This window comes from Alosa alosa, chromosome 13 (genome assembly GCF_017589495.1).
Source record: "Alosa alosa isolate M-15738 ecotype Scorff River chromosome 13, AALO_Geno_1.1, whole genome shotgun sequence".
NCBI classification, from domain to species: domain Eukaryota; kingdom Metazoa; phylum Chordata; class Actinopteri; order Clupeiformes; family Clupeidae; genus Alosa; species Alosa alosa.
The window spans coordinates 31368769-31393412 of NC_063201.1; the positions used below are offsets into that span (position 1 = coordinate 31368769).

Here is a 24644-nt window from a genome sequence, read left to right on the forward strand (position 1 = left end):
ACACCATTTCAGATGGAGGCTCTGGACCTTGGAATAAAGAAAGAAATGTCTAAAATACTGGCATACAGATAAACCCTCCAGTTCTTCCACTATAGGGAGCCAAATGGGTGTTAACCTCACCAAAACCTCTTTTCCACGCTTCAGATATACTGCAAATAAAAAAAACCTAATACTGAAAGATAACACAGGCACATCTTATCATTTTTTTCCCATGGATTCAACAGTTCATTGTATAGTTCCTAAATCAGGGGGAGTGGAATGTTCACCAGAAATCCATTTTGACCTACTGTATATATCAGTCAGTCTATGATGTATTCCTGACTTCAAGCAAATCTTACAGCAAGTGCCTCTTCGAGTCAGAGTCAATATTTTCAATGAGCAAACAGAAGAAAGTATTCCACATGTTCATGAAAGATTCATGCATGTTTAAAGCTACCAGGTTGGCTTTGACAGGACACATTCAGTAATTTCACATACTGAGGTAAGTATAAGAGGAACTCTTTAGAGAACATTCCAGTAGGGGGGTATGATCAGCGTGAGCAATAGATTTATAGAAAGAGTGTTGAGTGCTGAGGGTCAAATACCTGTGGTGACAATGACGCGGTAAATTTTGGACCGGAATCCAGGAGCCGTTCCAAAGAGAGAGAGGGCATAGTGAGTCTGAGGCCGAAGGTTCCGGAACTGGAAAGAGCGGGCAGTGCCAGAGAGAACTTGGGTGAACTTCCGCACGTTCTTTCCCTCAGCTTTGGTTGTGGAGCTGACATGGAGTTTGGTGGAAGAGGCTGTTTTGTTGGTGCTCTGCTTGATGAGCTCAGTCAAGTTACCAGTGACAGTGACATCTTGCTTCTCAAATTTGCCCTTCTCGGCCTCCTCTCCAACCACCTCCTCTTCTTTGTCCTCAACCCCTGCAGGGAGCTCTCTCCTCGACACGGTGAAGTTACGGAACAGACCCTGGGAGGCTTCCCATGTCAGAATAAAACTAGTGGACGTGATGTTCTGGACCACAACAGTAACCACACTACTGGCTGACTTTGAACTGGTCTTGTTTGTTTGTTTTGTGTACAACTTGGCTTCAATAGTCACATTCAACTGACTTTCCACCTTTTTCTTCACAACTGGCCCTTCCTTGAGAACTATAGTGGCATTGGCTTGAAATAATTTCTTGTCCTTTTCAGTGGCTGTGGCATTAGTGAGTGTAGGTTTCAATTTAACCAAGCCAGTCTTGACTGTTACTTTGACTGTACTGTTGGTTGCTTGTGTTCCTGTGGTTTTGACAACTTTAGTCGTTTTGAGTACAGTCTTCTCTGAGGATGTTCCATTCACAGATGCTTTTGAGCCTTTCACTAACTCTGTCAAACCATTCGTTTTTTTCACAGAGGTCTGAGTTACATTCAAGATAGGCTGATCTTTGAGTTGTACCTTCTTCAGAGAGGACTTATCAGCAGTTGATTCTTGTTTGGTGGTGACCTTAACCTTTGTATCTATCTTCCTCACCTCTGTTTTGCCTTTGGTTGCTTGCTCAGGGCGTCTTCCTGACTGCTTCAGGAATACTTGGCCAACAGTCTTCACCACAGTCTTCCCAGTCTTAGTACCATTAGAGGGTGCTGGGGTTTTGGCAGTGACCTTGGTGACGATGTCAGTTTTCAGGATGCTTGTCTTCACAGTTGTTTTGGCTTTGGTTTGGCTAGCATCACTCCCTTTCCCTTGTTCCTCCTTCTTCACCACCAACACCTTTTTCTGCTCCTTGTCAGCTTCAGTTTTCTTCATGAATAGCGTTTTGTCTGCCTTTGTCTTTTTCACAGTTGTAGTTGTGGTCTCTTTGATGGCGTTGCTCTCTGGGGTCACCTTCATGGTCACTGTTTCAACGGTCACCTTGGTCTTCTTCTCACTCCCTGGGGGAAAAAGAGGCATAAGAGATGTCAGTGCATCCACCTCTGGTCATTCTGAGGTCAGCACTTACCAGTGTATCACCTCACCTTTACTGCAGTCCATCCCGCTGAAGCCAGGGTTACACACACACTTCCCCTTCACACACTTCCCTTTCTTGTTGCAGTTGGAGGGGCAGGCCGAGGAGCTGCAGTCTGCGCCGCTGAAGCCGGCGTTACACACACACTTCCCGTCCTCACATCTGCCTTGGTCGCTGCAGTTGTTGGGACAGCGTCCAGCAGAGCAGGAAGTGCCTAGGGATCCACAGATACCGATGTGCAGACAGAGAGGAAAATAGATTGATAGACACAGAGGAGAGAGAAAGAGAAAGAGAGAGGGGGGGGGGGGGTAGAGATAGGACCGTTTAGACTGGTTCAACTGAAATGATTTGATGTGTATACTCTAACAGACCAAAGAGGTAAGCATAAGTGTGATGATGCAGGACATACAGATTTTCTTCATGGCTGCCATCTCCTTCTCCAGATACTCCACGCGGCCCTTCAGTGCTGCCATCTCGGCCTCGCAGCCCCCGGTGCAGGTGCTGGGCACCAGGCTGATGTGGTGGGTCATGACCAGCGGGGAGCCCGGCTTCAGTGTCAGCTCTTTCTCCTGGGCCACGCTGGTCCTATTGGCCTCCTTCTTCTGGTCTTTCTGGGCACAGCCATCTGTGATGACCACTTTAATGGGATGTGAATGGGGAGCTGCCTTCTCTTTAAGGACCTTAGCAACAGGAGCTGGAGTGGTCTTAGCAGGGGAGGACAAGATGAAAGTCTGATTAGCCTTGGCAGGGCTAGACTTTGGCGGTAAAGGTGGACTCTGGGTTTTCTGTTTGGCATTTAGAGTTGTGGTGATGGGTTTGGGGAGGCTGAGGGTGACCCCAGGACTGGGCAGGCTGGTGCCAGTGGTATTCCTCTTGAGACTGGTTGGAGTCTGAAGGGAGGAGAGGGGGCAGAGAAGGAGGAGCACAGCTATGGAGATGAGCATGTTGGGAGGTCTAGTTTAAAGAGTCTGAGCAAGGATGGGACTGCACCAACTGATGCAGTTCAATAAGATGATCTGAAACAATGACAATAATTGAATTGTGAAAGTCTCCTTTCTCCTTTAGTTGCACTAGAAAGTCTCAGTGTGGTGAATCCAGGTGGGTTTGCTCCTGCAGAAGAAGAAGAATTTGATTATATTCAAATGAATCAACCAATCAGTAAACCAGTCAAACATCTGTTGTTTATCTACAGAATAACTAAGGGGTTATCAGTTCACTACAAAACACTATATGTTTCACTGGTGTATGCATAATATAATACAGTACAGTCCTGAGATGGGCTCACTCCTATATTGATCAGGTGCTCTCTGTGACGGTAAACCAGGGGACAGAATGTGCAGGCTTTGCTGATCCAGTAATAAACTCATTCCCAGTGGAGCAGACCCAGCGGCTGTCACATAACCACTTGTACACTCCTGCCTCAGTCTGGTTTGCTTTTTCTGCTGTGAATGCCCCCTAAAATCCCCTCAGCCTGGGGTCTGCACAGAGCAGCACTGTGCACCGCTCAGAGACACTGTATGTCTTACAGCTAACAGTTACATAATCTTTACTTTAGCCCACAGAATACTGAAAGCCTAGTCTAAAAATCTCCCACGGTTGCATATAGTGCAGGCAGACAGGCAGATAGAGTTACATAGACAAAGAGCTGTACATTCAGTTTAAAAAGGTAACATTATTTGCATGCACTGCATTTGGCAAAAGTTAATGGTGATGCCAGAAGTGGTAAATATTGGTTGACTATATGCGATAATGTGGTATTTTTTATATATATTTGCTTCCCTAATGCAATTTGGGAAACATTTAAACACTTGATGCTTCTCATATATATTATCAGTATGAATATAAAGAAGGAGAAATCCTTCCATTTATCACTGTCCATTTAAAGTCTTGTGTGTATGTATGCCTTCCAACTGAATCATTTTACTGAATGACCAAATATACATGTCATACATGTCACATCAAAAAGTCTACACAGTGAAAAACAGAATGAAACACTTTCACAGAATTTAAAAAAAAAAAAAAACCCAAACCAAAACAAAAAAGAAACAAAACAAAAGAAATGAGATATCAACAGTTGATAAAAAGACTGAGATTGTGTGAACTCACCAAGGCTTGGACTCTCCCCTGTGCTGTTAGTGTGCCGTGGCCTCCATGGGCTTTCAAGAGAGTGGAGTGTGCTGGTGAGGAGAAAAGTGGATGAGAGAGGGAGCAGAGACGGAGAGGGGGAGAAGGCAAATGGACCCATACTTAAAGATCTCCCCTCACCCCACCTCTCCTCTGCGCTGCTCTCTGAAGCCTGCCTGCCTGCCTGTCAGATCCTGCTTGGACTCTGGTGTGGGATTAACAAATCATGTTCAGAAACAAGGTTAATCCTGAACATTTAGAAGATCTTCAGAAGACCAGTTTGACAAAACATGGCTCACAGTGTATTACTGTAGTATGTATAAATCTGGATAATTTGATCAACAATTTATGTGTTTATGTTGCCGTTTTGGTGTACTATTTTGATAATACCATGAAAACCTAAAAAAAATAATATGTGCCCAACATTGTTAATTAATTAAAAATGATTGTGATTGATAATACTTTTCCTGTCATTGTTTATTGTTGTCATTGTGCATTGTGCCTGAAAAAAGTGCTTAGTTGATAAACCTGATGTTCCGTCGACTCCACAGGTATGCAAAACCACAGGTAGTGTGTGCTTCAGGTGGGTGGAGATGAATGGCCTTTCTGTTGGGGATATGGAACCACATGTGCTGACTATACGCAAACTATACCAGGGCATCTTGTCCCTCACACAGCCACTCTGTCCATCTTCTGTCCACACCAACACACTGGACACTTAAAGACACAAAGCTAAAAGTTGTTCATTTGGCATTAACTAACTGATAACTCCATGAACTATACATCCTACAGCAGAGTTCAAACATTGCAGCAGAGATCAAAAAGCTTGTGGCCGCTGTCAAAATGCTAAACTGTGGACTGGTTTCTGGGCACGTAGCTCAGTACTTTTCCTTTGACGGCCTTGATGTTCGTGCCTGACTGCTGGTGGTGACCATCAGATGCACATGGAAAAAAGGCTTCTTGTCACTCAGCGGTGGGCTGCACAATGGGTGGTCTGTGCTCTGTAGCGTCCCCACATGGTGCCATATGGCCACCGCGGAGGGCAAGCTGCATGTTTGCTGGACCACCCTCCCTCCGCTGACCCGACCTTGGCCTCTGGACGAGAGGGATGCCAAGCCTTCATCAGCTATAGTCCTACGGACACCTAACCAAACAGCAAAGCTCACAGGCTCATCTCACAACACCTCCGCCACAGGTTACAAACGCTGCAGCACTGGGACTTGTTGAGTGCCAAGCATAGTGAATGGGGAAGTGATTTTAGTTTGAATGTTTTTATCAGTAGTGATGAATTGAATTCTGATAGCTCTAGGGCAGTATTTCTAAAACTTTTTCAGACCAAGGACCACTTAACCAATAAATAGAAACCTCACGGACCACCTAGCTAAAAAATAAAAAACAGTAGACCTACTTCAACAGTATATTACACAATAGACATATCACTGAACAACCTTGCTTATTGTCTTGGCACCTTGCTTATTGTGTCAGAGGACTCATATGATTTAAACTGGCGTAGCTTACACAGTGTTGCAGAACTGTTTGGATTTACATACAAGTTGGTTTAATATTGCAAACAACTCATCTACAGTATATTATATTTTACCACGTCGGCCCGCGGACCACTTGGGATAGCTTGCGGACCACCAGTGGTCCCCGGACCACACTTTGAGAAACACTGCTCTAGGGTTACTAAGTCCAAGATGTGCTAACATCCATGTTGTGCTGTTGGACAGTTTTTTGGTGCCTGCTTTGAATGATTTAAATCATGTTGGTGAAAATGACCAAATGATGATCCCTTGGATGATTGGATTTTCATGGCTTCTATAAGTTTTCCAACTCATATATGACTTATTTGTTAAATTACATGGTTCAAATATTCTACCAATACTAGAATTATTATTTTTTTAAAAAAAGGCAACTCTCAACTGAACATAGCTCCAGCTTAAAAAGGAAAATCCTTATCTCAAGGCATTACCCATGCCTTACTTAATGCCAAAGATATTTATTCAAATTCAGTGATCTTTATTTAAATCAATGTAAATACCTTAGAGTGTGAAATTTGTGAGGATTAGCTCTGTGAAGTCCTCCTATCTTCAAATCTCTCCTCTGTGGCACCCACCATATTGAATTTGTGCTTAATATAACAAAGTGAGGTGGGCTTTGAGCATGGCCCTTAATAGAACCTAGTGAGGTGGGCTTTGAGCATGGCCCTTAATAGAACATAGTGAGGTGGGCTTTGAGCATGGCACACAGAGACAACAGCAAGACAAGAATGCTTGCAATAATCTGAAGTTGCAAATCTATTTGCAGAGGAAAAAATAAAACAGCAAACATACAAGAATCTGAGATATGTTAAAGGTTTACGCTGCACAGCCAGTTAAGCGATGCAGAAACATTTACATAAACAAGCTATTTTTTTTTAAACGAAAATATGTTGAGTTTAGGGGTATTCATATTTGCTTGGCCTTCATTGATTCAAACTTAATGAGAAGTTTAATGGTGATGGCAGTAACAGAGACGCCTTTGACTCGGCTCTGATTGAAGTGATGGCCAGTACTCCTGTGCTGCTTACATTGGACCTCTCTTCACAGATTGAAATAATATAAGCACATAAAGGCCAGGTCTGTTCTCCACCTTTCCACCCCACTGCCATTTCTCCTCGTGCCCCACCTCTCCTCTCTTCTCCTCTCCCCCCTCCTCTCTTCTCCTCTCCCCCCTCCTCTCCTCTCTTCTCCTTTCCTCCCTCTGTGGCACCACCCCCACACCCACTCTAACGTATCTGCATGATAGCAGGCACTACTGTCCCTCTTATTCTCTTAGTCAGTCAGTCCTGACAAGGTCTTTGTGTACGTGTGTCATGGACCAATCTGTCTTTGATGCTGGGTGGGAGAAACAGAGATATTAAAGATATTAAAAGGTAAGAGATATTGTAGGTGAGTGATCATATACTTGCATGTGTAGAATAGAGGGAGAAAACAGGAGAGAGAGAGAAGAGAGAGAGAGAGAGAGAGAGAGAGAGAGAGATACTGTGTGTGAGAGAAGGCCAGGTCAGACTCCGTCCCGTTAGCATACATGCACTGCTTTAACCCTGTGCTCCCCCTCCCCCAGTGATGGCCTGCAGATGTCAAGCAGTTGACTCAAAGCACAGAGGCCTCTCTCAGGACTCAAACTACCACGGGGGGGGGAAGGGGGAAACGTAAAAAAAAAAAAAAAAATTGAAAAAAATAAATAAATAGGTATGGCAGAAGAAACTGAATCACCCCACTGAAGGAATGGAGTTGAGTGCTGGCCGGACTTGAAAACGATGGAGTGGGTAGATGCATGACCCCCTGCCACACGACGTGCCCCTGTGTGTGTGTGCGTGTGTGTGTGTATTCCTTTACATGTGTGTGGTCAGTAAAAAGTGGTTCTTCACACACTGAACAAGTGAAAGGAATCTATTGGTCACACAGGAGCATATTAGAGTAATTGTGTGTGCAATCTGGATTTGGGGGTATAACATTCACAAACAGTGACCTTCACACTTTCAAATATATCAAACCAAAAACTACAAGATATCAGATAATATCAGATATGATCAGATACAATTATATCTGATATGATCAGATACCTTTCATTTAAACATGTAAATATATAAATATATAAATATTAGGACTTTAATTCTGACATTAATCAGCACAATCACTATGAAGAAATAAAATCTCCTTTAAATTAGTTCATAGCCATGAAACACCAATGTTGTGTTTTAAGGGTGAAAACTCACTTGTGCCAAGGTATGGAGACCTGATCATTGCAACTTGAGACTATGAGCAGAACTTAAGCAATCTATGGGACAGTTTTGCTGGAGAGAATTCATTTTACAACAAATAAAATTATGGGGAAAGTGCTTTTCAGGTCCGTCAGCATGGCAGTCCAGGGACACCAGTGTTTCCCATACATGGACTTATTTGTGGCTGCCCACCACAATATCAACATTGACCAACATACAATGATTTCCATGTCAATATTATTTAAATTGGATGTAACTCTTTCATTGTAGAGCTATGTGCACCTTTGCGCCTCTCCCTTAGTTGGGCTTCCATGTGCATGTACCCCAGCATAAAGACAACATTCTTATTTGTCAGGGTAATGACCCTCTGATCAGTGAGTAAAAAAGTTAAAGACACCAAAGTAACCAATTCTACTAGATATGAGTGGACCAAAAATCAAGACAATAATGTTTTGCCATTCTACATTCTTTATAAGTAGGCTATATTATATGGTACATTACAAGTAGTAGGAAGTAGTTGAAGTAGGACATTGTCCTTGGAGGATACTGATGTACACTATTATCAAAAAAAATAACAAAAACTCAAATAAGATATTAAGGTTGTGTCCTTCGGCAGATTACAGAGTGCAACCATCTAACTCATATTCTTTTATGAACTCCTTAAATTCCCTACAATACTGCCTTTTCTTTGTTGCTCTGCAGTCATTAGGCTCTTGTTCAACCCATGTTCTAGAATCCAGTAGGTACAGCATTCTGCAGGAAAGACAGAAAGACAGCACCCATCTGCAGTACATTCATGTAATATTCACATTCTGTATATTGTTTTATATGTTTAAATGATCCATGTATTGGATGTATGCATTGGATTCTAATGAACTATAAATCAAAAACACATCTAAATGTTCACATGCACAATTATATGCAATTACAATTGTTCATCCACTGAAATGAGCACTCTTACTGTCCATGTGCGTTTTTGGTGGTCCCGTCATAGCCCATGATGAGGTAAGTCTTCCCCACTTCCAGGCTTTCTTTACACTGCATCCTCTTGGCAAACACACGGGTGTCTCCCACACCCACTGACAGGTCCCCAGCTACAAAACAACACGGAATAGGAGTTCATGGACAGTTTTCAAAAAGTAAAAAAATAAAAAAATAAAATAAAAAGCGTACATACTTGCTCTGAAAATGCTTTTTACGATGCCACTGTAGAGCTCAAAATTGCTTTTCTGCGTGGTTGAACTAATGAAGACTTCGTAACCTAAAAAAAACAAGTCAAATCAGACAAATGCTAGATGTACATTGTAGGTCTTGTAACATACTGCACTGTTTCAGACAGCCGTGCTGCTCACACTGAGAGACACAGGTTATAAGAAGCATATGGTGTTCAAAGACCTGATCATGATCTTTCCATCTATTCAGCAGGCTATACTGTATCTGCCTATTTGGAATGCATGCATGCATATGCGAAACACACAAACCATATTCCACGACTGGATTGTAACAAGCATGATTGAAACGGTGGGACTTCTTGATCTCATTTTCTGTTGAAAATTTCTTCTCTCTGAAACATGGTCCTGAGAAAACAATTTTCATACATAAAAACATGCTAAATGACCATTTTACTTAGTGAGCAAACTGTTTCTGAATACATGGTTAAAACTATGGTTTAGGTATTTTAGTTGTCATTTGCAACACATCTACCCACTCTATCCTTATCCAAGTGACTAACAAAATCACAATGTATATTTTAGCTTAGCGTGTCAATCTATCAATCAATCTGAGAGTTTCTGATGATAATCTGTATACTGTACTGTATTCCTGCCATTCAGACTGATTTATTGTAAGGATCTCAGGGCCTACTTTCAGCACATTCACAGACGTCCTCAGAGCAGAGCTTGGATATCATCTTGCTTCTCTTTGGTGCTGAGTAGAATGTGTTACATTTCCTATCTGTGGAATACAGAAGACACAACCAAGGTTCAAAAAACAAGACAAGACATGACAGGAGAAATTTGTGGATTTTCATGCAGTGGTAGAATCACAAAATCACAAATCACAATAAAGTAGAATATCATAATTCCCAATTTAGCAACACTTGTGGGAAATGATGGTGTTGCTTTATAAACATTGAACGTGACCTGGTGCCCTTTATTTTTGTCCTTGTAATTAAAGGGGTGGTTCAGGATTTTGGACATAGGACCTCATTTCCAAGTAAGCAAGTGTGATATTTATCAGTGGAGACCGTTTTCAACACGTTTCATCCAGTCCTTCTAATTGCAGAGTTCGCAGGAGCTAGGCTAGCGCAAGTCAACGGTATGTGCTAGCCTGCCACTAAAGACAGTCTTACCCACTCCAAAGTACACCCGAGGCAAATAAATTATAACGCCAGACTATCGATGTAAATGTCTGTATTGACAGTGTTATTTCTAACGTTATTCTATCCTTGCATTTCAACGATCGCATTACATTTTGAGGGACTAGTTTCTTTAGCAGCGCGGAATTATACTTGCTCCGGTTAGTAGTACTGCGCCCGAAAAAGTAAACAGTAAAGCGCACTCCAATGGGGATACCTAGTAGTAGCCTTGGTAATATCAGTCCGCCGCTGAGTTGCAAAATGACTACTAACAACTTTAGGGACCAAAGTATAACTATTGCAACGCGATGCAAGGGTAGTTGTATTTCTTACACTATTCTATCAACACAGACATTTACATCGACTGTCTGGAATTTGCCTCATGTGTACTTTGGAGTGGGTAAGACTGTTTTTAGTGGCAGGCTAGCACATACCGTTGACTTGCGCTAGCCTAGCACCTGCGAACTCTGCAATTAGAAGGACTGGATGAAACGTGCTGAAAACGGTCTCCACTGATAAATATCACACTTGCTTACTTGGAAATAAGGTCTTATGTCCAAAATCTTGAACCACCCCTTTAAATAGTAAAATCTCTGAACAAGCAAATTGTAGGTGAGAAAAGTACATCCATGACTCCCTCATATATGCATATGCTCACATTGCTGGAAATGGATTATTTGTCAAGTAAAAGACAAAAGCATAACAATCAAGCTAATTGACCTGTCGCTAAGCCCCGCCCCTCATTGTTACCATGTGAAAACTCGGACAAACAAACCAGACATGAAAGCAGGCTTTGAGGAAGTTTTGGTGGTTAAAGGATTTACTTTCCTCCAGAAGCTATCAAAAGGGACTTAATTATGCTATGGAGGGGTGTATTCAAAACTTTAGAATACATACAAGGTGACAAGCAGTTGTGGCGTAGTAGCCGCGGCAAAAAACCACTGGCGTTAATGCTAGCTAGCTAGCTTGTGGAAGATTGATACTAAGATATGTTAGGTTACTTTAATATTTGATGTAGTAAGAATATAATAGTTGGTTAATGAGCATTTTCATCTTGGGATTTAACAGGGAACCTGTGCCCGCGTTGTTGGCTTAGTAGCCTACATTACGTCGAGCTGTTGCAAACGAGACGTCCTGTAGGCTACCGTTGATGAAAATATACCCCATTTTCTAGCCTCTCGGGGTACCGGCTATCAGTATAACACGTCCCCATGCAAAAGTTTGACCATGGTTATCCGTTGGGTTTTTTTGAGTTAATAAACTCCATAAATAACCATTAATTTGTCATTTTATGCCTCCTCCCTGTTGTTTCCTATGGAGTTGTCCGAGTCCCGTTGAGGCTGGACTGTCATTGGCTCATCAGCGTTCTAAGGGTGGCGCTTAGCGACAGGTCATGAATATCACCAATAACAACAATGGAATGTTTCACAATAATAAAGAAACCAAACAGGTCCTACCAGGCTCATAGTAGTCATAGAACGTTGCTGGGGCAGGCTGGATCAGGCCTATGGGGACTACCTGTATGGCTCCAAACGAGACACACTCCCTGCCACCGTGAATCTACGTCATTACAGACAAACAATGCATATTGAAATGGTGTGACTTTAAAATAATGCATGTACTGAGAACTTGGATATTTGGATGCATTATGAGGATGAAGACGTCTCGCATGTATCCCTTTAGCTTCATAATGCCATGCGACAAATATAGTTAGCAATGACCATTTTGCTGTGTGCCTCAGTTAGAATGCAATGGAATATGTCTTTACCAGAATAAATGAGTTTACACAAATGAGGGTCAGGTTTTGTAAGGCCATCTTACCTCATTAAAATACAAGAGCACTCTGTTGTATGAGACCTCGTAATGAGAGATGTATTGATCAGTTCCTTCTTTTAGCTGTAAGGTAAACAGAGCATTGCAAATAGAGGTCTAGAACTGTGTGTACATGAATGCAATGTTTTCAAAAAAGAAAAGAATAGGTATTTTATGTGTCACCTTATCTAGATCTGCAACCTCAACTTCAAAGCCACTTAGTAGTGTAATATCAGCAATGGCCATTCCTGTGAGGTTCCGCTCCAAATTGTAACTGAGAACAAATTCCATTTCATTCAAAGCAAGTAACTTTGATCAGATACACCGTTCATATGACCTTATGTTCTTCTATGAATGCAATTTTTTCAAATGTCACATAGCCTCATTCTAGTAATGGTATAACGTTTATCTAGTAATGGTACAACATTCATCTTTTAAATTTTAGTGATTACTGACCTTACACAAACAGTGTACATAACATTCTCTTGTGAGTTCACACTCTGTTTCGTGTCCCTTTTCCGTCTGCTGCGAGCATCAAACCATTCAATTGCAGTTCGGGGAGCATCCTCCTCTTCACGTCTCTCATCTCCATAGTCTGCATACTCATAGTTGTAATTCTGAACAACCTCCTCTGGAGATGCCATTATAAGAATATATATACAGTTGATTGCCAATGACAATGACAAACTTTGACATGCTCCCTTTCCCTAGTCAGCTTTTGTTTATGATTGCTGTCCATTATGGAATATTAACAATGCTGTATTAGTCCGTCTTACCAGTGTAGTCCAATTTGCCTGTTAGAGTCACACTGATAGAGACATCATCACAGCTCATCTCTTGATCCAAGACATGAAAGACCTTCACAACCTTGATTTGAATGCAAAACCATCTTAAAATGGGAGTCTTAAAATGTGTCTGGTCTTGTTTTATATGATATGTTTTATAATGTACCTTGTTTTATATGCATCAAGCAATAAGGAGGAAGTTGAGGAGGAATGTAGTACTGTAGTGTATGGGTGCTACAACACTGAGTCGGGTGTAAGAAACACACATGAATACTGACCTTCATTTTGGCTTGGCCCTCTCCTTTAACCGTTGCACTTATACTATGTCCAGCTAACCTCTAGTAAAATGGCAGAAAATGAGAAAATGAGACAGACAGAAAGATAAATATGGTAATTTGATTTTCACAAGGTAGATGATAGCAGGGATTTGAGTGTGTGAGGGGTTTGATGCTGGGTTACCTTCAGGTCTGCCTCTACAGGAAGGCTACTGCCACTCATGGCAAGGAACTCAGTCTGACTTTTTCCCGGGACATGGAAGAACACTGCCATTTTAGTGTAGGGAGACTTAGGCCTCCTCATAGCATATATTGAAAGAGCCTCTAAGGCCACGATGGTGTCCTGAACCAAATAAAAGACGTGATAGTCATAGCCTTGTACTTTTGGCTCATACATATTCAAGTAAGAACATATCTGACACCATTTTCTACAAAACAATGAGAGGTTTCCCTTTTTTTCTTCAAGAAGATGAAAATAAATGTATTGCACTTGACACAGTTTTACAAATATTTTTACTGGTGATTGTGAGATTGCTAAAGCATCTATCAGAGGGGACAGTGTGGCATAGAGTGGTGACCAGCGACTAGGGTCAGATTAACAGAATGAATGATTGGCAAACCTGTGTGGATTTCCAGCCCCCACTGTACTTCTCCCGGGTTGCCAGAAAGCAGGCCGCATCGTCTGCCCATGAAAAGTCGTTCTGCGCCACAGCAGCCATTAGTGCATAGGCAGTGGTCTCCACAGTCAGAGCCTCGGCAGAAATATAACGGTGCCCTCTATCATCCAACTCAAAATTTGCACGCCACACTTTGCATTCTCCCTCTGATGGAATGAAAACATAGATTTGCTGAATGTATCACACAAAGCACATTCTCATGACAAAATAAGAATTCCACAAATGTATGATTTTGTAAGATCCATCTTTTTCAAGCAAACAACCAAAGACTTTAACTTAAATTGTATTTTTAGCTTCTGAATAATTTTGTGTTTCCAGACAGATTTCAAAGCATAACACAGCGTGCCTTTTGTGACGATACTCTTAAGTCTCTCCCAAGCAGACTGCGACAGTGTGCGGTCAGGAAGACAAGTAGATAAACAGTAGGTTGTGATAGCCAGGGCAAAAGGTCTCTTCAGGTCACCAACACGGGACACAAGGTAATTTGTAGAGTTAGAGATGCTGGCCTCCTGCAGAATTTCAGGAGAACAAAAAATTCAGCTACAAGAGAGCAGCCACTAAAAATCCATGTGTATAGCTCTTTTGTGTTTTGTACTTTTGAACCAATACTCATCACAAACTATGCAAGACCATTTCTATCCTCTTACCGCCTTTGCCTTTCCTGCTTCTGTCAGGAAAGGGAGAGAGTGATTGATGGCGATGGTGATGAACGCAGTCAGTGACACCTCTTCCTCCACACCTCCAATCCCTCCCTGTGGGCCGAGAACACAATCACATTTACAACACCCACAAAGGATACTGTCTATTATGTCACTGGAATAGAACCGTAACGGAATATCACTGCATTTAACATTTAGCATCAGAGATGGCTACCCACCTGCATTTCTCGATGAATAACTGGTTTAGGGTCAGAAAAAGAGCCATCTGCTGGATTTTGCACGTCCACCAGGTACTGAACAGATAGCTGGATGTCCTCTACTGTAATCACTCTCTCTCGTTTTCCCTGCTCTCCAGTGACGTATGTCTGACGCTCGGCCACTAGTGACAACACTTTCACCACAAGGGCAGTGAGCCTACAGCATAAGAGCACATCTAGTTCATATTGCCATGTCCAGATTTATTCTGATTTATTTATATTGGAATCTTTGGAAAGACAGACTGGAAAATACCCAGTCAAATGTACAGCACAATACATAGGTCCCTAGATCCTTAGATCACTTTGAGAAAATAACTTCAAATAAAAGTGGAAAATATAGTGCTGAAATGAAGAAATTGTTATTTAGAATTGTGGAAGATAAGAGAAAGCTCACCAGGTACTGCTTTCATAGTAAAGCCATGCACCGTATGATCCATCGTGTTTCTTGTAAGTCAGAATTCTTTCATAACCTGAGAAGATGAAACACTGATTTCACTACCTACTGTCTGCCCAACCATTTATTAGTACATGTCCATGTCCAGGTACAGTATGTACCGGTATGTACTACAATGTCTCAATTTCTACCCTTCTCAATAAAATCGATGGCCTCATCCCTTTTCCCTGGTGGTAGCTGAACCCAATGGTTGCTATGGTCCAGGTAGCGCAGAGAGAGGGCAGTTGGGGACATGAGCATCATGGTCTGCTCAGCACACCCCATTGGGGCGTTAATCAGGTCCTTCACTTTGGAGGCGGAGAGCATGGGCACAGCGGTGCCTTGGCCGAACACCTCTCCTGCAGCAAAGACCATGCAGGCGTATCAGAGACAACAGCCTCACAGAAACATCAACACTTCATTAGGAAGGAGAATGGAATCTAGAACCTTCTAACTTGACAAAGACATTGGTGCCAGAGTCAGGGATGGTGCTGTTTGGAAAATGCCCCGGAATGGTCAAACTCCTCTCGGACGTTTCTGGAAATGGAGAAGGATATCATGGTCATTTGTTTTAGCTGTAGCTATAATTAAACACAAGAATATCTTCCAGTCTCTAGGCCTCAGATCTCATTTACAACATTACACCACAACGCATTACTGGAGTGCTTAAAATGATCAATCGCCATCACCAGATGGGGCAAAAACTACACAGAATTAAGTTAACTTTTGTCATCACCCTACATTAAAGAGTTAAAACAAAATGATAGTTTTTGCTAGTATTTTTGTACCATGTCATGTGATGAATCACTACGACTTAGTATTTACATTAGAAAATGTCAGTTTGTAATCAATAGATGTCACCTCACCATTTAAGTTAAGGTAAAATGTCTCTTCCTCTCTCTTCAGCAATCCCTCTGTCTGGAGAGAAAAGGAGAACGTGAAGCGGACCATGACAGTGAAGGAAGCAAAGCTCTACTGTATATGACCATGACAGTGAAGGAAGCAAAGCTCTACTGTATATGACCATGACAGTGAAGGAAGCAAAGCAAAGGAGGCAAAGCTCTACTGTATATGACCTTGACTGACAGCATCTTCTCAATGGCATCCACACCAAGCTCATGTTCTCGATCATAAAGCTGAATTATGATTGGAATTGAGCCCAGTGTCATTGGGACCGCAGTGAACGTGACAACGAGGGAAGATGCGTTTTCCACACGAATGTTCTGATAGGAGTTGGCTGTTTTGGCAGCAGGAGAACACAGTCCATCCACTTGCTTCATGTGAACAGCAAACTGAATTGGAAGACAAACAGGCTTTGTAAACAAAGGCTGTTTTAGTCCAAAACACACATAAAAGCATAAAGAGGTATGGTACAAAAACACACATAAAAGCATAAAGAGGTATGATACAATGTACTTCTCTAGACGTCTCTCCATAGTTGTAAACCACCACTGGGATGGACAACTGTTCAAAACGCTTCACTGAGTAAGGTAATCTCAAAGAAAGAAACACATCCTTGAAAACCGTGATGTCCAAAGGTTCTGCTACACAGATACCTATAAATGTAATGAACAAAACATATAGGAAACGTTTAGAATATGTGGTATTGTAATACCGTTTGAGGAATACTACATATGTGTACATTATACACTGAGAGAGTAAAGAAGACTGTGTGTGATGGTACCGTTGCTTTGAGAAAGACTGACAGACTGAATTTCCCATGTTGTGATAGAATCTGGCATCCTCAACAGATATCTGAGAAGCAGACGAGACCAAGTCAGGGCACGACAGCACAGCATTCACCACTGATAGGATGAGGTGATCAACTTACTCTTTCACTTTATCCACAGGCATTTCAACAAAACCAAAGCTTGGAGGAAAGTACTGGCGAATCATTTGCACATCATTATCAAAGAAATCCTCAATATCTTCAACACTAACAGCTGTGAAAAATATAAAGAATATCATATATTAATAGAAATTTAGAACAGATCCTTAAATGTACAGATCAGCAGTGAAACATTTTGTATGAATTTTAGTCTTAGAAAATGGAATTTCAGAGACCATGGAAGCTAATGTGTCTGTGTTATTTAGTTTTTAGGTTGAATTAACAGTTTTACATAAAGATGAACAAATGACCCCCTGGGCACTGAATGTTTGGCTGTCCATGGATATAGAATCTTTGTGTACTGTTACTCAGTTGCAGTTCCTCAAACTGCTCACTACTGCGTTCCAGTCAGTCAAACAGTTCATACTTCTGCCAATTCCTTTCCGCTTGTCTTCCTGTATCTTCTGCTCTCTTAGCCTTTTGCCCTCACGGCAGCAGTCAAGGAAGGCATCCACACAGTCCTTAGCGTGCCTCAGTTCAACCCTCTTGGCGCGCTCTTCACATGACATTTGCATGGGGATTTGCACCAACCCACTGTGGCAGCATGTCTGCAGCCTCTTGTCGCTGTAGCGCTGTTCTACAAATCAAGATAGGGTGAGTGAAATCATTAATAATTCAAATGAAAATCATTCAGAAATGGACTCACGCACTGTAACTATAAAATAAAGCTGCAGCTTAAAGAGTATCCCTTAATCACAGCTATAACCATGCACCCATCTTCATCATCCTGATTTCCAGTTGTCCAGAAGCAAATTATCTTTTACAGTGTTGGGGACAAGTACATAGCAAAGCAGATAGATGGCCAATATGGTTTCTTTCATTTCTCTTTCAAAAGAGGTATGTTTATGGTTAGGGTTAGAGAGTACCTCTCTCTGACATTTTCATCTGCAGGTCCAGGGAACGTTTATATCGCCTGAATCCTGATTCACAGCTGAACCCTGAGGAATATAGCAGACAATAACGTTCTTCTCAACCACACCTCTGGGATGGAATATTCTGCCTCACAGAAATGGTCAGAGTGTGGTCAGTAATCCTACCAATCCTCATCTGAGATGCCATGCTGCCACTGGAGATAAAGGAGAGTCCAGCCTGATTGAAGACCATAGCTGTGTCTGAACCTCCACCGTACGAGCATCCCAAGTCATAGGACTGCATAGAGGAAAACACCTTCCCACAAGACAAAGCCCATTTAACGTTTAAACTTACTGCAGTTAGCGTTACAGCACAGAGCAATACCAGATATCATCACTCAAAAGAACTACCTGTTTGGGAGTGAGTTTATTGGGTGAATTCAGGCCATAGATGGCTTTGTCAACCCCCAGCAGGGCTACAGTAGCCTTTTGGTTCCCGAGATCAATCTTCACTTTGGTAGATCTACCTGGTTCTGCCTTTTGTCCACTGTGAGACAATACAATCTGAAGATACCAAAAGAAATAGTAATATTATTAATTAGCAATTAGTAGTAGTAATATTATAAAAACACTATCCAAGAACAACCATAGCTTATCTGGAAATTAATAAACATATAAACTAGCACCACAATTATGTTGTAAAGTTCAAATATCAAAGAAGAGTACTGTGCAAACCAAGTAAAGGGAGGAGAATGTCTTACAGATGCACAATCCCCTGAATGACCCTCCTTCACCATAGACTAGCTTTCAACAGTGCTGCACAACTGTTGACTGATTCCTTTTACACTGGCTCAGAGTTCAAAGCATAATTCTGGCTAATGCAAGGGGACACACCTTCCAGTCATTGACAACTGGGTGATTGGTTATGCGGTAAAATTCATATTGACATCAACATACTAATACATGCAGTATCAAAATGCTTTACACACCTTTCCTTGGCACACATCTTCAACGTCCACCCATATTGAGTTTGATATTATTTCACCATTGCTGTGGTAAAAGTAGCCGACGAGACGAAACGATGGGACCAAGTCGTGGGTGATCGATATCTGTGCTTGCGTTAGCAATGTGGCCCTCTCTGAGCCTGAACGTCTGAGTTCTCCTTTGCTGATAATCTGAAACATCACAAACAGACTTGTTCTCAGATGCCACTGCAGTGCCCTCTATGAGCAAGATATGAGCAGCAATGCAATGCATTCTGAGCAGCAATGCAATGCCTTCTGAGCAGCGATGCAATGCCTTCTGAGCAGCGATGCAATGCCTTCTGAGCAGCTCAGAAGGCAACAATGCAACACCTTCAATGAGCACCATGGCATGATGCAGTATGGATAATAGGCACAGTCCCACCCTATAAAGCCACCAGATATGTGCACCCACTCACCAGATAGTAGAAGAAGCCATCTGCTGGGGCTGCATTGATAGCTTTGAACTGAAACTTAACTGGCTCTCCCATCTTCACAACACTGTTTACTGCACTGAGATACAGGAAGCTGCCACTGGGAGAGGAGGCACGCACCACAATCTTCTCATGAGCTGCGCCCTCTACAGTAACCTGGCACATCAGAAAGAGACATGTCATGTGCATTTCAACTGAAATACTTACAGGGGGGTGATTTTATTAGTAGCTCAATTATTGTTAAAATATTTAACACCATTAAGGAAATTATTTTTTAAAAGGTCACTGTGATTCTGAAACAATAAATAAGTTACTTACTTTAATAGTAATGGAATCTGCTTCAGGCAGGATGTTAAAACCACAATATGCAACTCCATCATTATTACTTTTTATCTCACATTGTTTCTCTTGGGATCCTGACACTTTAATCTGCATTTGGATCTCAGGTGCTGGAGAGCCGTTTGGAAGCTGGACAACAACCTTTCCAAAAACAAAAAACATCAAGAGAAGATGAATATGGTTAAATTCTTGCAAAATAAGAGGCCAAAATGCTCAGTTAAGAAACAATCATTTGAAGGCCACTAAAGCATTGGTTTATTCCATCAAAGAATATACTGAAATCCCATATTTAAAATGTATATGAATATATCTTTACTACATTTATCAAGCCAATGTGCTATCATTAGGCTACATTTATTTTTGTAGTCATAATGGGTTGACTGACTTTGTTTCAACACAAATGTTGCTTCCTAATAGTATTAACGTTTCCTTACAGCTGGCTGAAAGGGGAGGCCAGGGATGAAGTGGGAGTTGACCCGTGACAGGTCCACCAAGTATGGCTGGAGAACAATGGGAAGAGTAGCCTCAGCCTCCTGGAGCTCACCACCTCAAGCAGCGCCAGAGAAACCAGTTGGAGCATCAACATACTACACAAGGAAACTAGATGGCAAAATCAATCTATTCTAAAAATATACAACACATTTGAGAAATATCAGAATCACAAACATACTGTCTTTTCTTACTTTTTATATCAGTGACTGTGACGGCGATATAAAGCTTTGCCTCTGCTTCAGCCAGTTGAAGTGTTGATGTGTTCTTTGCCTTAAGGAGCTCTTCAAAGTTTGAGATCACAACCTGCGCTTTCCCATTCTTAATCTGAAATGAGATGCCAGGAGCCAGGGGGTTGGTTGATTTCACTTCAACTTATGATTTCACTGAACCAAATGTTGAACATGATCAGTCTTTTACCGTCCCTGTCTGTTCCATGCCCTTGATAACGTCTATTTCTTTCTGTCCACCTTTCTCTTCTTTTGACCAATCTTCTCCTCGGACTTTCAATCCACATCGGGAGTGGAAAGCTCCGTCCACATTCTCCCCATAAGAATACCTTGGAGAAGACACATCATGAGTCATGACTGCATGCTGATTTGCAGTGCTTAGAGTTTTAAATGCCATCAGTAATTATAATTTTGACCAATAAAACTCATCTTACTTAGCCTCAATGGAAAAAAAAGAAGTTCTCAGAGTTGGCCAGGTAGAAGTTTCTCTCTGGTTTAATGGATACAACAAAGCTGGGAAAAACTGAATAGAGAAAATGAAATGAATAAAGCAAGGGGAGGTAATGCATTTTTCCATTCAGTTTACTTAAGACCTTGAAAACTCTTGAAAGTATTTGAAATGATCACCTGACCTTGTTTGATGTATACATTGCACAGCAATGCAAATATGACAAAACTGAGACCTTCTCTAGACCATCAGTACTCTGTGTGTCAGACCATTTAATTGTGGTTCTCGCTCACAGTGTGGTCTATTTATGTAGGTGTTTAAAAAGAGAACAAATTGGATGTGATGTGATGTGATGTGACAGTATAGTGAGAGCAGCAATTCCGTCTTACCAAACTTCTGGACCTTAAATTCTCGAGTGGCAGCCTTTTTCTCATCCCCTTCATAGTGTGCACTAATCCTCCATATTCCAGGCCTAGGGTTGAGGACATAAGAATGAGTGTGTGTGATAATCACGTGCTGACAGATGCCCATGTTTAACTGGTGCAAGTAAGTGTAACAGCAGTATAATCTGAGGCCATTGTAAATAATATTATATGTAATTAGATTAAATTGGATCCAACTGTATTGTCATTGTGCAGAGTACAAGTACAGAGACAACTAAATGCATTGTGTGTCTAACCAAAAGTGCAAAAAAGCATAGTATTAAATGTAATTTAGTATTAAAGAGTCTATCTTACTCTGAAACATCAGGGATGTCAAAGTTCTTTGAAATGATTCCATTTATTGATTTTACTGTAAAATGCTTAATTCGATTTCCTCCAGCATTCTGTGGAAGAAATGTATATGAAAACATCAACACATAAAAACCCCCAATACATATCAGAGATTAGTTTCAGGTTTACTTACAAGTATAGAGACGAAAAGAACCTCTTCATGAGGCCTCATTGTGTGGTCTAGTGTGAATATTCTGTATTTTACTGCAATAAAGGATATCAGAAGACTTAACATAGTTGTGGTCTATATTATGCAATACTAAATCAATATTGGACACTTTAAAATGTTTTAGGTAATTGCTCAGTTATGACACACACACACACACACACACACACACACACACACACACACACACACACACACACACACTTAACATGTCTTTTTAACTACTGCTATTTATTCCTTATTACTACTATTTATTTATTTATTCCTATAAATCCTTTTGAGTACATGACAATAAACATGAACTTGAACTTAGTTTAATACTTTTCAGTGTTGCTTTTTACCTTTCTGAGTGGGGTTATAGATGGGCTGGTCCGTTTGGATGAACACGTAACCTTTATGTTTGGACACCAGAACCCTGGTGCTTTTCCTTGGATTTCCTTGGATTTCACACACCAGCAGCAGATATGGCGGCTCTCCATTAGCTGATATCAAGCGTGAGGGTCTATTCATCACCTGTCAGGAGAAATAGTTCAGACACCATGTCCTCTGAATGTTTGCCTCAAAAGAGTGAGTAATATCTCTGGTAAAAAGGTTTTCAGATTACAGGAGTATTATTGCTTGTATCAATAAGTAAACACAATATAATATGCTCTCCATAAAATATGTTCTTTCATACAGCATCAACAACACATAGATCATTTTGTACATTTTTGTGTCTGAAGAGGACTGTGTTGATCCAATCTGGTTGTACCTCAAGCTCAGCAGTCTTGGTTTTCCCTTCATCCCCACTGTTAAAAACAACCTGTTCCTTTTTAGACATCAGTTCACCAGAAGTCTCATGCTCCAAGTAGAGAGTGACAGGCGTGTTGAAGAGAGTTTGGTCGAGCTGCACGGACACACGCTCCTTTACTCCAATGTGGAACACAATGGGAGATGTCACCAGGAACCTCACCACAGACAGCACAAGAAAGCATTAGCAACAGCAAACTTACAATCATAAAGATGGAGAAGTGTGTACTCGTAGGAGTATGCTCCTGACACCTACCTATGACAGGTGACAAGTTGTGCAGTCCACAAAAGGCTGAAGAGCAAGAAGGCAGCAGAGCTCATTGTGGTGAGAGATGTGTGCTCCGTCTGCATAACCTTGCCTTCCTCTCACTCCTGCTTCAGTAACGGCATAAGAGCCTTCTCTGCTTTTATTATTGACAGATTTCTCAACTCCTACCAGCCATTAACAGCTCAAAACCTAAATTCCATTCCCAGTGCGTGGTCATTGACCAGGATGACCCCATGTACCTTCCTAAGTCACGTGATTTACAGAAACCCCGAGTTTTGTTGAGGGGAGGGCTGTTTGCAAAACATGATTTGTGAAATTAGTGCTTCTATGTCAATTCCCCATGAACTTTCACCCATAATTATTTTTTGCTAATTGTGATTCAATGTGTAATGAGATGGATAATATATATATTTACACATTAACAGAACATCTATAAACTATTATGGCAAATGCCTATACAAATATTTCTGAACATTTTCAAGGAGCTGTTTCCAGATATATGCATATATTTACAAAGTCAGTCAACTATACTAAGTATAGTTATATCAGAAGACAACAAATTCTTTAGGGTGGTAAAAATCTCCAGTCTTGCTTTCTTCATACCAGTCCAGCCCAGTTGTGCCAAATGGTTGCTGTGGTACACTATGAAACCTGGCCTTCAGCCACATCAACTTATATCCAGGTCCATAGGCCACGTTTTATTTGCCAGACAAGTTTTCTATCCCCAAGAATGTTTTGCCAACCTGAATAGAAATATGAAGGTACCCTTGAATATGTCCATGAGGGATAATAAATTAGTATAAACACAAATGTCGCAATATCAGGAATTTGTTATGCAAACATGAAGAAAAATGCTGTTTCACAATATTCCTTTTGAAGTGTCAGTTGATGTTGGCAAGACTAGCAGGAAGATGTCCTTTTAGAACCTTCTGCTCTCTCTCTCTCAATTCAATTCAATTAAAGGTAGCTTTATTGGCATGACAAATATTATTTGCATTGCCAAAGCAGGACATCAAACAATACAATACAGAACATACGATAGATAAGACATTTATACATATAAACGTGTGTGTGTGTGTGTGTGTGTGTGTCTGTGCTGGTAGGTATTTCATGTGTATAGTTTGTATAGTGTCTAATCACTGTCCCTCGCTCTATGGCATTCAGTGACATATTTAGCAGCAAGAGCTGCTGTCTGTCCTTGCTGTCCAAGTAAGACAGGCAGTACTTCCTGTTCTCCCAGGTTTCGGAACTCCGGGATTAGGTTGGTAAATTTATCGAAGTAGGTATCTCTAATAAATTCATATTTCTTACATTGAAGAAGAAAGTGCACCTCCGTCTCAACCTCACCTGTCGTACAGTGACCACAGACTCTTTGCTCTCTCGGCAACCATGACTTTCTTAGTCTGCCTTTTTCTATGGCTAGGCTGTGATCACTGAGTCTGTATTTGGTCAAGATCTGTCTCTGCTTTATATCTCTGACAGTAGAGAGATATTCTTCTAATTCATATTTAGATTTTATGGCCCGATAACATTCTAGTTTGTTTTGTTTTTTTGTTTCATTATGCCAATGTTCCAAATATTTTTCTTTAGATTTCTGGATAATCTGGTTGAGATTTAGTCTAAAAGCAGAGCTTGGCTGAGAGAGTGTATTAGTATTTGTTAGAGGGGGATTACTTAGTCTCAGCACAAGATGACTCAGAGGACTCTTGTCGGGGTTCAGATCTTGAGTTTTTGCTGCGATGAAATGCAGTGTGTCTCTGGGACTTGTTTGGAGATGCATCCAGAATTTAAGTGCTCTTTTTTGTATGTTGATGGCCAATGGGAATCTGCCTAATTC

General features: G+C 41.2%; 2 protein-coding genes across 2 annotated transcripts in view; both read right to left on the reverse strand.

Moving 5' to 3' along the window:
- The window catches only part of tnxba (tenascin XBa), a 10741-nt gene extending 5336 nt beyond the window's left edge, over window positions 1-5405 (reverse strand). Inside the window, 6 exon segments of the mRNA XM_048261446.1 lie at window positions 1-27; window positions 585-1892; window positions 1977-2180; window positions 2376-3076; window positions 4073-4143; window positions 4619-5405. The exon segment at window positions 1-27 is cut by the window's left edge and continues 96 nt beyond it. Coding sequence (XP_048117403.1) covers window positions 1-27; window positions 585-1892; window positions 1977-2180; window positions 2376-2910 — 2074 coding nt within the window. The 5' untranslated portion in view covers window positions 2911-3076; window positions 4073-4143; window positions 4619-5405.
- Window positions 5406-8304: 2899 nt separating this feature from the next.
- c4b (complement 4B (Chido blood group)) lies at window positions 8305-22972 on the reverse strand. The gene is given in 42 exon segments (XM_048261056.1): window positions 8305-8609; window positions 8818-8950; window positions 9034-9117; window positions 9338-9433; window positions 9720-9809; window positions 11670-11772; window positions 12034-12108; window positions 12208-12298; window positions 12481-12655; window positions 12801-12891; window positions 13088-13147; window positions 13269-13427; window positions 13705-13907; window positions 14108-14270; window positions 14409-14513; window positions 14639-14834; window positions 15072-15147; window positions 15263-15469; window positions 15558-15647; window positions 15977-16028; window positions 16187-16402; window positions 16527-16666; window positions 16795-16865; window positions 16942-17053; window positions 17366-17575; window positions 17865-17936; window positions 18036-18165; window positions 18261-18413; window positions 18839-19024; window positions 19291-19461; window positions 19624-19785; window positions 20079-20191; window positions 20328-20460; window positions 20554-20692; window positions 20798-20817; window positions 20819-20886; window positions 21201-21283; window positions 21549-21637; window positions 21718-21788; window positions 22092-22263; window positions 22502-22697; window positions 22796-22972. Coding segments are annotated over 42 exon segments (5187 nt in total). The 5' UTR covers window positions 22891-22972; the 3' UTR covers window positions 8305-8473.
- Between the last annotated feature and the right edge of the window lie 1672 nt (window positions 22973-24644).